Source organism: Chenopodium quinoa, unplaced genomic scaffold (genome assembly GCF_001683475.1).
Source record: "Chenopodium quinoa cultivar QQ74 unplaced genomic scaffold, ASM168347v1, whole genome shotgun sequence".
Lineage (NCBI taxonomy): Eukaryota > Viridiplantae > Streptophyta > Magnoliopsida > Caryophyllales > Amaranthaceae > Chenopodium > Chenopodium quinoa.
In genome coordinates this window covers 1701651-1715875 of record NW_018742393.1, presented here as the reverse complement: position 1 = coordinate 1715875, position 14225 = coordinate 1701651, and the positions used below count along the sequence as shown (strand labels likewise).

Here is a 14225-nt window from a genome sequence, read left to right as displayed (position 1 = left end):
TTGTTGGTTATCCATATGGAAAAAAAGGATGGAGGTTTTATGATTTAGAGACTAATGAGTTTTTAATAAGCCGAGATGTGCAATTTGTTGAAGATACTTTTCCTTTTATTGATATATTTGATGAGTCGGAGAAAGTGCAATGGGAAAATTATTTTAATCAAGTTAGATTGTGGGATGATGAAGACTTTGATAATGATTTGCATGTGCCTACACCTGTTCGTGAGACTGTTAGTGCTTCTGATGTGGCCTCTTTGCAAGATATGCATGCTACTGTGGAGGTTAATAATATGCATGGTAATAGTGATTCTTTGCATGGTGATGTTAACAATATGCATGTGCTTGATAATGATTCAATTGGAAATGGTGTTGCTACTGCCTCTCTTGAGTTGAGGGGGAGAACGAGTGCTCACAATGACGTGGCAGGGGGTAATACTCCTAACAATGTTGAGGTTTTGGGTCGTGGTCATCGTACAAAAATTCCATCCTCGAAGCTTCGTGGTTATGTGACTAATACGGTTGTTCGACAGGCAATAGACCCCACTCCATCAACAACTACTGCTCCCGTCTCTCAATCAAGTTCTTCAGGTAAACAATTTGATATAGCTTGTTATGTTGATTATAACAACTTTTCTGTGAGACACAAGTGTTTTCTGACATCAGTTTCAAAGGGTAGAGAACCTTCCTCGTTTAGTGAAGCTGTGAAACATGTAGGGTGGCGTAAGGCGATGAAAGAAGAAATTGATGCTCTTGAACGAAATGGCACGTGGACATTGGAGGACTTACCTCCAGGTAAGAAGGTTATTGGTAGTGGTTGGGTGTATAAAATTAAATATACATCTACAGGTGAATTAGAGCGACTTAAAGGTCGTCTTGTTGTGTATGGCAATCGACAGGTTGCAGGTGTTGATTATCACGAGACTTTTTCCCCTGTGGCAAAAATGGGGAATGTTAGACTCTTTCTTTCTGTTGCTGCTTCTTTAAATTGGGAGTTGCATCAAATGGATGTTCATAATGCTTTTCTTCATGGTGATTTGGAGGAGGAGGTGTATATGCAGTTACCTCCAGGTTATAACTGTCCTACTCCAGGGAAGGTTTGTAGGTTGCGTAAGTCTCTATATGGTCTGAAACAAGCTCCTCGACAGTGGTTTTCTAAATTGTCTAATGCCTTGAAATCGTATGGTTTCAAGCAATCGTATGCAGATTATTCATTATTCAGTTATATTCAGGGATCAGTCTCTCTGCATGTACTTGTCTATGTTGATGATCTTATTATTGCGGGTTCCTCTCATGATGCGATTATTCGTTTTAAATCGTATTTGAGTACATGCTTTCATATAAAAGATCTTGGTGTGTTGAAGTATTTTTTGGGCATTGAAGTTGCTCGTGGCCCGGAAGGTATATTTTTATCTCAGGGTAAATACGCTTTAGATGTATTATCTGAGGCAGGTATGTTAGGTTGTAAGCCTATTGATACACCTATGGAGCAGAACCATCGTTTGGCATATGCCGAAGGGGAGCCATTCTCTCAACCTGATCAGTATCGTCGCCTTAGTTGGGCGACTTGTTTATTTATCTGTAACTCGTCCAGAGTTGAGTTACTCTGTTCATACTCTTGCACAGTTTTTGAGTAACCCGCAGGTGCAACATTGGGATGCACCAATCAGGGTACTTCGCTATATCAAAGGTAGTCCTGGTCAGGGTATATTGTTACGTCCTATGAAGGACATGTGTTTGACGGCTTTCTGTGACAGTGATTGGGCAGCATGTCCTTTGACTCGTCGTTCTTTGTCTGGTTATATGGTTTTTCTTGGTCGTTCCCCTGTCTCGTGGAAGACTAAGAAACAACCGACAGTATCTCATTCTTCTGCTGAAGCTGAGTATCGTGCTATGGCAGTTACAACTTGTGAATTAAAGTGGTTGAAATCTTTGTTGTCCTCTCTTGGTATTTTGCATCCTAAGCCTATGAAGTTGTATTGTGACAGTCAATCTGCTCTCCATATTGCTAAAAATCCCGTTTTTCATGATCGTACTAAGCATATAGAGGCAGATTGTCACTTTGTTCGTGATGAGTTGGTGAATGGTAATCTAGCTACTGCGTATGTTCCTACCGGTCATCAGTTAGCAGATATTTTGACGAAGGCACTTGGGAAACGACAGTTTGGTTTTCTTCTTAACAAGTTGGGCATTCGTGATTTACATGCTCCGACTTGAGGGGGAGTGTTAGGATATAATTATGCTATGAGATATATTTTGTGAATATATTTGTATATATCTTGTTAGGAGTTTTTGGCATGTTAGGTTAATGTTGTAAGCCTATATATATGTGTTTAATAGTAAAGGCTCATTAAGTTGTTTTCTCCTAATTGTTTTATTGAAGTTTAACATTATTCAAGGTAAGATATGTCTCCACTTGAATTTGTCTTGATGATGAGAAATACAAAAAAATCCATCGTTATCTCAATCAATTTTTCTGTATAATACAGAAAACTGCTGATTATGTACTCTATTGTATGCATTATTTGTCTCTGTGTTTGAATGTTTGTATATGTGGCAAATTTCACATTGTACATTATGAATAGTTGAATACCAGCCTGCAAATTGATCCAACATAATGCGGCACAACTTACTACTTCGTCATAAATTTTGATCATTGAGAAATTTTTTGGATGAGTAGTGAACTAGTGATTGATTATTTTAATCATTGTTCGGTTTTCTAACGAATAACGAATGGACGTGCACTTATTAATCTAACTCATATTCCGTATCATATACGCTATTCATCGGATACGCTATTCATCTGGTATTGATATTTCTAATGGGTGTATATGGACACTTCCTAAGCTAACTTATACTTTAGGGAAGGAATTAGTGTATGGAGAAATAAATAAGAATAAAATCTTTCCATGTTCGATCATTTCAAAAGTCAATAATATAAACAAATTCCCTTAAATTCACATTTCTCAATTGTGGAATATTTTATAATATAAAATAATAATGCTTTGATATTTAGACTTTTTTTTTTTTTTTTTTTTTTTTTTTTTTTTTTGGGTGTTTAAAGAGCCACGAGGGCGGGTGATGAAAATCGATCCCAATATCTCCAGAAATCGGAAGGAGAGCTCTAACCACTTGAGCTATACTTCACTCTCACAATTAGACATTTGTCAATCGTCATATTTTTTTTTTTTAAAAAGGTTGTCAATCGTCATTTGTCAATTCATTAGATAGTTTGTTTAAGCCATGTACAAATAACAAATCATTTAATTGTCTATCCAAAATGATGCATGATACCAAATTTTACCAGGGCCATTTCCTAATTTAAAAATAGTTTATAAGGATTTTCTTTAAGTGAAACTAATACTCCTTAATGCAAAATTACATATACAATTAGACACTTACTAATCGTCAAGTTGTTAGATCGACAGTTTAGGTCATGTACCGAGAGAACGATATTACTTAATCATGTATCCAAAATTGAACGGTATCCTACGAGTGAGGTATAGCTCAAGTGGTTAGAACTTTCCTCCCGATTCCAAAAAACCTTGGAATCGATTCTCATCACCCGCCCTCGAGACTCTTTAAACAGTAAAAAAAAAAAAAAAATATTAAACGGTATCCTCAAGGAAAAGACACAATCAATTTGTCCACTGAAATTCTTCCAAAATCTCTCAAAGTTGTCAACAAATAAAATAAAAATGATTATTTCCCATATTAGCAAGAAAGCAACGTGACGATTGACGCGGATTGCATCATTAATCTTGAACCCCTTTTCTTTTCATATTCTTCCCTCTTTAAAAAGCAACATAATTTATAAATCCCACTAATTTTCATTTTCATATATAAATGTGGCTTTCATGTTACTGTTTGTATTTGATAACTCCTATTTTTTCAGGCTTTACGCAACACTCATATTTTTCCATATAAATACATCAAAAAGCTCCATATTTCTACAAAAAAAAAAATTAAAAAATAATGGTTCCAAGAAATATATTCTTTCACATATTATTCTTATTTATCTCGAATTTTCTGTCCACAAAGTGTAGTTCACCACAACCTCTTGTTCCTGCGCTATATATTTTTGGTGATTCATTATTCGATAGTGGGAATAATAATTTATTGCCTACATTAGCTAAGGCTAATTATTTTCCATATGGTCTTGATTTTCCTGGAAGTTTGCCTACGGGAAGATTTACTAATGGAAAAACCGTTGTTGATTTTATAGGTACGTAACACAATTTTACTCTTATTATATGCGGTGTTTTCTTATTTTTTAGTTTTAACGTATACACATGAATTATAGTGAAATTTATTACATTAGTTTCTTAGTTCTTGCTCCCTTGAAATTTATAAACAATTATGGTACAGTGTAAAATGAAAACATATTCGAAATTTTGATATGAGCTTAAATTGATTGGTTTGATTTTGCTATGTAGCTGACTACCTAGGCGTGCCGTATCCTCCACCGCGAGTTAGTGTATTCCGGCCGACGTCATATATGGGGTATAACTATGCCTCTGGATCTTGCGGAATTCTTCCTGAAACCGGAAAGTTTATTGTAAGCAATACACAAACTCATTTCTATATTAATTTAGACTCTAATTTTAATTTATCATCCTTATGACAATAATTAACCTTATTATAGAGTGAATTTTTTTTAAAATATTATTATGGAGTTACTGCTATTTATTTGGTAAATTATCGTTTTTAAAGTTTCATTATGTTAGATAGGATTTACTAATATATTATACATATACATTATACACGTCTAATATGGTGCTTTCACACTCATATATATGACTATGAGAATAAGGGATAATTCAAGTGGTTAAAGTTTTCCCAATTTCATGTAATCTTTAAAATCGATTCTCATCACTCGCTCTTATAACTCTATATTCTCATGGTGCCGTTGATTGTGTCTTAGAAATATTTTTGCTCATTTCAATGTGATATACCAATATGGAACATTGACACGCATATCAGTGTATATATATATATATATATATATATTATTTTTTTTGCCATTTTAGGCCCAACTTATCTTCATTGTATGTCCTAAATCAAGATAAATTCTTTATTACTCTTCTTTATTTTGGCTAATTTACCTATCTTAACTATTGTACGCATACGTGTACAATACCACCTCTTATCCTACTCGATTAGTGGCTTAGTGGTGATATAATTATGACAGTAAATCAAATAAATAAAGTAAAAAATCACACTTTTTGATCTTCCGACATCATAATATTTATTGGAGATCATATATTCAAGAATTTACGTAGTTGTCATCGAAATTGAAGGGCAATTGCTATTCACTTATTTGCGCCTTACATACCATGGAGATTGAATTATTATAATGTACCATATTACCATGTATGTTTTCAAAGTCAAATTATATGTTTGTTCATAAACATGTATTCTATATACTTAATCGATTTAGCTACTTCTTCCGTCCCAATTAGCTAAGCTACATAAGCATGTAGTGATAAGTCATAAGCGAATTATAGTCTCTAATTATCGGTACCCCAAATAGATAAGGCAGGATAGACTTTTAAGTCCTAGCCAAATTTTTGATGTTTCGTTTATTTTAAATATTCCGCGTTTAAAAATATCCTAGATGGCTGGATGTATGTAAGCTTATTTTTTTTTTTTTTTTTTTCCAAGCATTTTTAATTTTGTTTGCTCAAGTAAAGTATGTGCCTATTTGGGGAAAAAAGAGTGTGTGTTGCAAGACTTATAGTCCAATTGGATTTGGGTTGGAATTTGGGAAGTGCTATAGTAGTAAAGTGAACTACCTAAGTCAAACTTGACCAAAGAGTGTTCATATGGGCTACAAGACAGTGAGGCCCACACATTTTCCAAAGTAAACAAAAAAAGTTCGAAAAAAGTGTGTAAAGAAAGTTCTGATGATTTAAGTGTAGTGTCTCTAAATCTCTAATGTCCATGGCCCATGATTATCATAGAATTTGTAAATCTAAACTAGTTAAAAGATTCTTTTTAAGGGGAAAAAAAAAATCTATTCCATAAAAATAAATAAGGAGTAAATATTTTCGCATGAAATTTTATTAAATTTGTCTTGTATTACACTATTATACAGAATATCAACTTTTATTACTGTATTTAAAAAAATTTATAATTAAAGATATTTATGATTAAACACGCTTTTTTCACTTTGCAGGGTGAATGCTTGAATTTGGATGAACAAATGAGAATGTTCAAAGAGACAGTGGAAAAACAGTTGTCCTCAAAGTACAAAAACTCAGCCGAGCTTTCCCAATACATGGCCAAGTCCATTTTCATTTTCTCAGTGGGAAATAATGATTACATCAACACTTATTTTGGTCCTTTTAAGACAAGGAAACAATATAATCCTCGACAATTCGCACAACTCCTCGTTGATACATTATCACTAAAATTACAGGTATTCATTTTATCAATTTTTATATAGATTTTTTTTGTGTTATAATGAGATTATATTCGAAAACAACATTGTACGTATGTACCTAAGTCTAGAATCTTTATTTACTTACTATAATCTTTAAAAATTATACTACTACCTCAGTTTCTTATTATTTGCCACTAAGAAATATGTTATGTCTCACAAATAATACCCCTTGTTGCAAATAATAAAAAAATATAAATAGTAAATTATGCATGTTATAAATGAATTCGATACATTTTCTTTGTAAATTGGCAGAAACTATATAATTTTGGAGCAAGGAAGATTGTGGTGTTCGAGCTAGGTCCAATTGGTTGCATTCCATCAATTGTAAGGAGTTCAAAGCTAAATGGAAAATGCGATGAAAATAAAAATGAAATCGTTAATATGTTCAACACTCAACTTGCATTATTGCTCAAGAATTTAACTTCTACTCTCCAAGACTCGCATTTTATTATCGGAAAAGCACATGGACTAGGATATGATGCTGTCATCAATCCCTCAAAATATGGTATGCCAACATTATTTAAGCCATTTTCATATACTTCATACTAATATTTTATGTCTCACAAATATTCCTCAAAGTTGCAGATAAAAAAAAAAACGGAGGTAGTATTTCATATGCAATATAGTTTTAACGTGCCCAATCGGCCAATTCTTATTATTGACAACTAATTTAAATGAATGGACCTTGAAGTGACTCATGTACATGTAATGTTACAGGGTTAAGAGATAGTAGCAATCCGTGTTGCAATGCATGGGGAAATGGTACATTCTCATGCATACCGGTGGAAACACCATGCTCAGCCCCCGACGAACACTACTTTTGGGATGGCTATCATCTAACTCAAGCAACATGTTCTGTTATTGCATCTCAATGTATCAGTGGCTCTGATGTTTGCGTTCCTATGAACATCCAGCAACTTGTTCAAGTTTAAATACAGTTTCTGGCTTAATTAGCGAGTTAATGCTTGGACAAATAGGTCAACATTATTCATAGATATTAGCACATTTTTTTTATATTAAAAATCAAAGAAATAACTAGGTAGATGATTTTTTTTCCCTTAACCATGAGATTGGAGTTATTATCGTTTTTATTAAAAAAAAAAAAATGAACAAGATTTTTCACCACCTAAATGTATAATGACAAAGTGATTCAATGAAAATATGCTGAAAATAATTTACTTATCACTTGTATGCTTTTGAGAAGATTGACAATTAAAGAATAAAGATCAGCTAATAGATGTCATAACTGTAAAGCGCAAGTACAAGATTTGATCTTACGTTAGTCAACCTCTGTACTACTCCCTCCGTCCCTTTATTTTTGCCCCATTGTCATTTTGTAGGTCAAAATTTGAAAACTTTAATCATATATTACCGTTAATTTATAAGAAATAATATAGTCATGTGGGATTTGTACAGTTAAATGCGTCTCATTTTATATTTTATTAACGTCACGTATTTATAAGTTTTACGTGTATGAAAATAATGATCTAGACGTTTTAAAATACGACCTGGAGATTGTGAAAAGCCAAATGAAGCAAAAATAAGGGACAGAGGAAGTATATATAAAAGATATCACCAAAATTATCCCAAAAGTACACGTGTTGAATTCACGACAAAAAAAAAATTCCGTCCAATTTTTTTTCCCTTTTTTCCTTAAGAAAAAAATAACATGTAAAAAAAATTAGTGAATACAAACTTATACGAAATAGTAATTTATACAAATAATTTTTTTTTTTCTTGTAATACATATCCGAGCATGCATGCTCCGGTAAGGAACTAGTTTATATCCGAAGTATATACTTGTAGAGTTACCAAATGAAACATAGCCGGAGTAATCAACAAGTTAGGCCATATAACCTATATTGATATACTTGTATCATTTGATATTTTTGACCCAATTATTAACAAATAATAGTTCAATACTACTAACACATGGATTACATTGGATAGAGAGTACTTTGAATCTTATCGATCGATGAATTCTAGCCATTTTTGTTTGTTTGATGAAATTTTAGGCTAAGATATTATTTAAGGTAAGTTTTGTCTTCACTTCAATTTGTTCCGATGATGATAAAAATCAAATCCACCACCATCAATCAAATTTCTGCATAATACAAAAATTGGCCTGGCACTCTATTGTGCGCATTTGTCTGCAAAAAATCATACCTTTTCCGTAAAAAATAACAATTACTTATAAATCACTATATGTTGAGACATACGGTCCGGTCCTTCGATTAGTAGATTTTTGTCAATAAAAAACTTTCGAATAAGAGATTGTTTAAAGCTAGTTTTCTAACGAGTGTTCTTGGTCACTTGTTAAAAAGAAACGGTAAAATTTCGAAAAAATGGAAGTATTGTTTAATTAATTGTTTATCTAATGATGCAATTGCATGGTATGGTATCCTCGTGGCTCAATCAATTATTATACGCGGATTGCATCATTATTCACTACTCCTTGAAGTACCTTTTCATATTCTTCCTTCTATAAAAAGCAACATAAATCCTACTCATTTCCAGAAATAAATGGGACTTTCATGTTAGATTGTTTGTAACCCCATCTATCTAATTTCCCATTTAATTAAATAGATTAAAAAAAAAAGTTGCACAAAAGTAAAATAAAAATGGTACCAATAGAAAAAATCTTGTACATATTATTATTTTTCTCAAACTTTTTGTGTACGAAATGTAGTTCACCACCACCTCTTGTTCCTGCGCTTTATATCTTTGGTGATTCAATTTTTGATAGTGGAAACAATAATTTGTTGCCTACATTGGCTAAGGCTAATTACCCTCCGTATGGCCATGAATTTCCTGGAGGTATACCTACTGGAAGATTCACTAATGGCAAAACCGTTGTCGATTTCATAGGTATGTTCTAATAATTCTTACTCTCTATTTATTAAACAATGATTAATACTAATGTTTAAGGGAGGTAGATTTGAACCTGTAACCTTTGTCTCAATCTTAACCACTCGTCTACTCATCAGTCTTAACCACTGAGCCAAGACTGAATTGATAACTTCTTAATATGAATTTGTAGGAGTATTTGATTGACTTGACGAGTTTGATATGTATGCAGCTGATTATCTTGGACTGCCGTATCCTCCACCTCGAATTGCTAGCGTATCAACACTGTTAAGATCAAAGTCGTATATGGGGTATAACTATGCCTCTGGATCTTGTGGAATTCTTTTTGAAACTGGAAAGTTTATTGTAAGTAAATTCATCTCCTTTAATTACTTATTTCTCCTATATTTTGAATAATTTGGTTGAAATTATTACATAGTATTCATATACCACAAGTTTGAATTGATAGTGTTAGGCATGGTCACATTCGATGTCAAGAGAGAGTCCACTTTACAATTCCAAAAAGGTTTAACTTCAAAAACATATGGAATAGGAATATATAGCCCCTTAATGTAATAAAAGTATTTGACTTTCTCTTCTTTCATAAAAGGGGAACATTATGTGTTGTTTGAAAAGACTGTATCTCAACAGAAAGGAATATTGAAAAAATTTATACGAAGTATAGCAATATGGTTTCATATACTACGTAATATACAAATTCAGCTAAATATAAATGCCAGTAGCTTTAATGTATGATGCACTTGATTGGATAATGAGAATTGATCCATTGGTAGGACATTGGTATGGTACATATTCACTTAGAAAACATTTTGCTCATTTCATTATTTTAATGTGATATGATAAATTAGTATGTATTTCTTACCATTTTAGGCCCAACGTATTTCCATCATGTTCCCTAAATAAAAATCAATAATATATCTTAATACTATCTATATAAGGGCTAATTTACGAGAGATTGTTATATACACCTAGGCGTATGATGCACCTAATAAGGGTACTTATTTCTCATTTAGATGATAATTGTTCATTTAATCATTGAATAAAATGCAAAAACTAACATTTGGTTTAGGTGGGTTGGTAAGGAGAAGGGTCCTACTGGGCCGAAACCTCTCACAGCTCCTCCCAATCTGGGTTAGCGGGTTAGACATGCACATTGAGAGTGGGGGGAAGGGTAAGGGAATCCCCCCCCCCCGGCCCCCAAAGTGTCTCTAGTGGACTTTGATCCCACAATCTCAAGGTTGTGATATGCAAACCTTACCACTAGACCCTCTATGCTTAGTTAGTAATAATTATACTACGATATACCTTTTGCTATGTATATTAACGTAAATTCTTTCAAAAAAAAAATGTACATTAAGTATATATCCATGGTCAACTCAAATTATATTATTTTGCAATGCATACGTGTAGAATACCACCTAACAAGCTACTTTAATAATTATATTATTCCTCACTTAGACCTCCAAAGATAACGGAGAGATATTAAGTTTAAAATGGTCAATGGTGTAATCCACATGCATAGAAGATACTCGATTATTAGTGCATTAGTGGTGACATTATTATAAGAGAAAATTAAATAAATACATATAGTGAAAATTCATACTTTAATAATTTTGTGCAATACATCATGGAAGTTAATTATGATCCATATGTAGCTAGATTTGTCAAATTTCTTTCAACTAATTATCGTAATTTCAAAATCAAAACATTAGTATAAATATATAACTAAAGATATAAATGTTCAAACATGTCTCATTTATTTACAGGGCGAGTGTTTGAATTTGGATGAACAAATGATAATGTTCGAAAAGACCGTGAAAAAACAGTTGTCCTCAAAGTTCGAAACCTCAACCGAGCTATCCCAACACATGGTCAAGTCCATTTTCATTTTCTCCGTTGGAAATAATGATTACATCAACACTTATTTTGGCATCTTAAACACAAGATTGCAATATAATCCTCAACAATTTGCACAACTCCTTACTAAGAAATTATCTTTAAAATTACAAGTGAGTTTATTTTAATTTATTTATATTAATTTTCGTTTTTAATTTGTGATATACTACATGATTGTACGTGACAACTTTTGATTAATAGTAGTACTGGATTTTTTGCCTTTAATTATGCAGAAACTATATGATTTGGGAGCGAGGAAGATTGTGGTTTTCGAGCTAGGTCCAATTGGTTGCATTCCATCAATTGTTAGGAAGGCCAAGTTAAATGATAAATGTGATGAAAATAAAAATGAAATCGTCAAAATGTTCAACAATCAGCTTGCATTATTGCTCAAGAATTTAACTTCTACTCTTCAAGACTCACACTTTATTATTGGAAAAGCACATGGATTAGGGTATGATGCTATCATCAATCCCACAAAATATGGTATGCCAACATTTTTTAAATCTTTTTACGTCCTCAAATCATGATCAGTCATTTTTGTTATTATGAACAACTAATTTCGAATGAATGAACCTCAAAGTAATTAACTTGTGCATACGTAATATTATAGGGTTAAGCGACAGTAGCAATCCGTGTTGCGACTCATGGATAAATGGTACATTGTCATGCAAACCGGGGAGAACACCATGCTCAAACCCCAACGAACACTACTTTTGGGATGGTTATCATCCAACTCAAGCAACTTATTCTGTAATTGCATCTCATTGTATCAATGGTTCTGATGTTTGCGTCCCTATGAATATCCAACAGCTTGCTCAAGTTTAATTGTCATTTGCTTGCATGGATACCTAATGCATGGACAATTACGTCAACATTGATTGATATAAAGATATTATTAACACATATATTATTATTTGATTTATTGCGCCAATATTGTACTCTGTGATATTTCATGAATTGAAAAGCAGGATAAATTTTACAAGCTAGTAACACTTTTGCATTCCCCTTTAAATACAGTACGGATTTATCCCCGAGTTACTTCTCTTAGTGGGGGAGTCCAAGTGTCCAACAATATAATCTTGCAGAGTTGCAGTCTGCTTTTGATGAAATTTACTAAACTTATTAGTTATTACAACAGTTGGAATTCCAGCTTAGTAACATTTTACATATATAAGTACTCAGTTACATTTTTATTTAAAAAAATCCTCTAGTAAAAAACGTATTCAATATCGTACGTAGTATATAACTAATGAAAAATTTTAATTGTTGCAATTATTAACGAGTTATGAATTGAAACTTGTGGCGTAGTATATGTAATGAAGATTACGTATTATATGTGTCAAATTACTAAGTACTTCTCTCGGTCTCCTTTTTGGCTGCATTGATGTTTTTGTGTCAATAATAGCACGCGTTACCTAGTAAGAAACTTAATATTAATATTGCCAATGTTGATTGAGTCCTTAGTAGCTTCACGTAGTGTTTACATGGAATTATAAGCCTAGTGAGCCTTACGCTCCTATCAAGGCAAGGGGCGGCCTGCTTCGACATTGTTGAGTACTTAAATTTAATTGGTCAAAAAAAGAAAGGAAGTACGAGTCCAATTTCTATACTTTTCAACATTCCAGGGCATGGGAAAGCTAGTGTAATAAGGGTTTGTTCGTAGCAAGGGTATATATAACCGTAGTATAATACATAAAGATCATATTAATGTTTAGTTAATTACATGCAATTATGCTACTTATTACAATTACCAAGTATACTTATATAATAAGACAAGTATTGACTCTATTAATTTTTCCTATCTTGATCACTGTATGTTTATATGACATGCTTGCATGTCATGCTCACAGATTCAATTATTCTTAAACAAACTCAGCGTTATTATTTCATGGACTATATGATTGATGTATATGCACCATAATTATTAAACTAAACATTGACTTTCCTACATAGATATATAATAGTTAAATTAATAATGTACTTAATGTAGGTTATTTAGTTAGCTACGACCTACATACCTTACCTTTCTTCTTCTTAGGTACGAGAGTTTTTCCCCAAAAGAAATTAATGTTCCAAACAAACCATATTTGCTTTGTGTTGCTTTTCTCACAATTTTTGTGGTGTAATTATTGTACTTCAACACCTCTTGTTCCGGCTTTGTATGTTTTTGGAGATTCACTATTTGATGGTGGAAATAACAATTGGTTGCCTACATTTGCCAAAGCAAACTACCATCCTTATGGTCAAGATTTCCTCAAAGGCCCTACTGGAAGATTCAACAATGGCAAACTCCTTGTCGATTTTATAAGTACGTATGGTATTATTTGTGCTCACTCGAAATAGAATTAATGATCATTTTCCTATTTTATACTAGTACGTACGTGTGTAAGAGCATATATATAGAATTATATATGCAATGGATCAACAAATACTTAGTGTTCATACTCTTTTTGTCCAATTTTGATGTCGAAGTATGTATAATTGTACATTACTTATATGTATGTAGTAATTCTATATTTCTATAACTATTTCTATAACACTAGCGTTGTTCACGCTTTCTAGTCTATGCATGTTGTTTTATTATCTTTTACACGTATACATTGTTCATGAGTTTTATCATCGTTGCTCATGCTCCAATTTTAGACTTCGTACGCATACAAGTTTCTTATCTATTAATAAATTAATAATTTATTTCAATTTTTATTGTAGCTGAGTATCTTGGACTGCCATTCTCACCACCATGTATTAAGCCATTGCAGGCATGATCCTACTCTTAAATTCGGTTTAATTTGATGCAAAATAATATTTTCAAGGAAAATGATTTTTTAATTTTTAATTCCATTTTTCATTATTATATGCATTGTCTACATAGTACATACACTTACTAATGCTCTCATACATAGTCTCATTCATGCACGTTGCATGTACATAAAACGGCAAGAGTCGGTCTCATATTGATAACCACGGATTAACCTTAGTTAATGCTTGCACGTTACTTTAATGGAAAGATTCAAGGACG

At 32.5% G+C, this 14225-nt stretch overlaps 2 protein-coding genes across 2 annotated transcripts; both read left to right on the top strand.

Annotated features, from left to right (window-relative positions):
* The first annotated feature begins 3053 nt into the window (after positions 1-3053).
* On the top strand, positions 3054-7389 carry LOC110703333 (GDSL esterase/lipase 7-like). The gene is made up of 5 exons (XM_021881126.1): positions 3054-4219; positions 4431-4552; positions 6173-6415; positions 6692-6944; positions 7157-7389. Exons 1-5 carry the CDS (start codon positions 3970-3972, stop codon positions 7369-7371), a joined length of 1083 nt encoding a protein of 360 aa, XP_021736818.1. The 5' UTR covers positions 3054-3969; the 3' UTR covers positions 7372-7389.
* Positions 7390-8885: 1496 nt separating this feature from the next.
* Positions 8886-12184, top strand: LOC110701563 (GDSL esterase/lipase 7-like). Its single transcript, XM_021879197.1, has 5 exons — positions 8886-9307; positions 9519-9652; positions 11074-11316; positions 11437-11689; positions 11817-12184. Exons 1-5 carry the CDS (start codon positions 9061-9063, stop codon positions 12029-12031), a joined length of 1092 nt encoding a protein of 363 aa, XP_021734889.1. The 5' UTR covers positions 8886-9060; the 3' UTR covers positions 12032-12184.
* The last annotated feature ends 2041 nt before the right edge of the window (positions 12185-14225 follow it).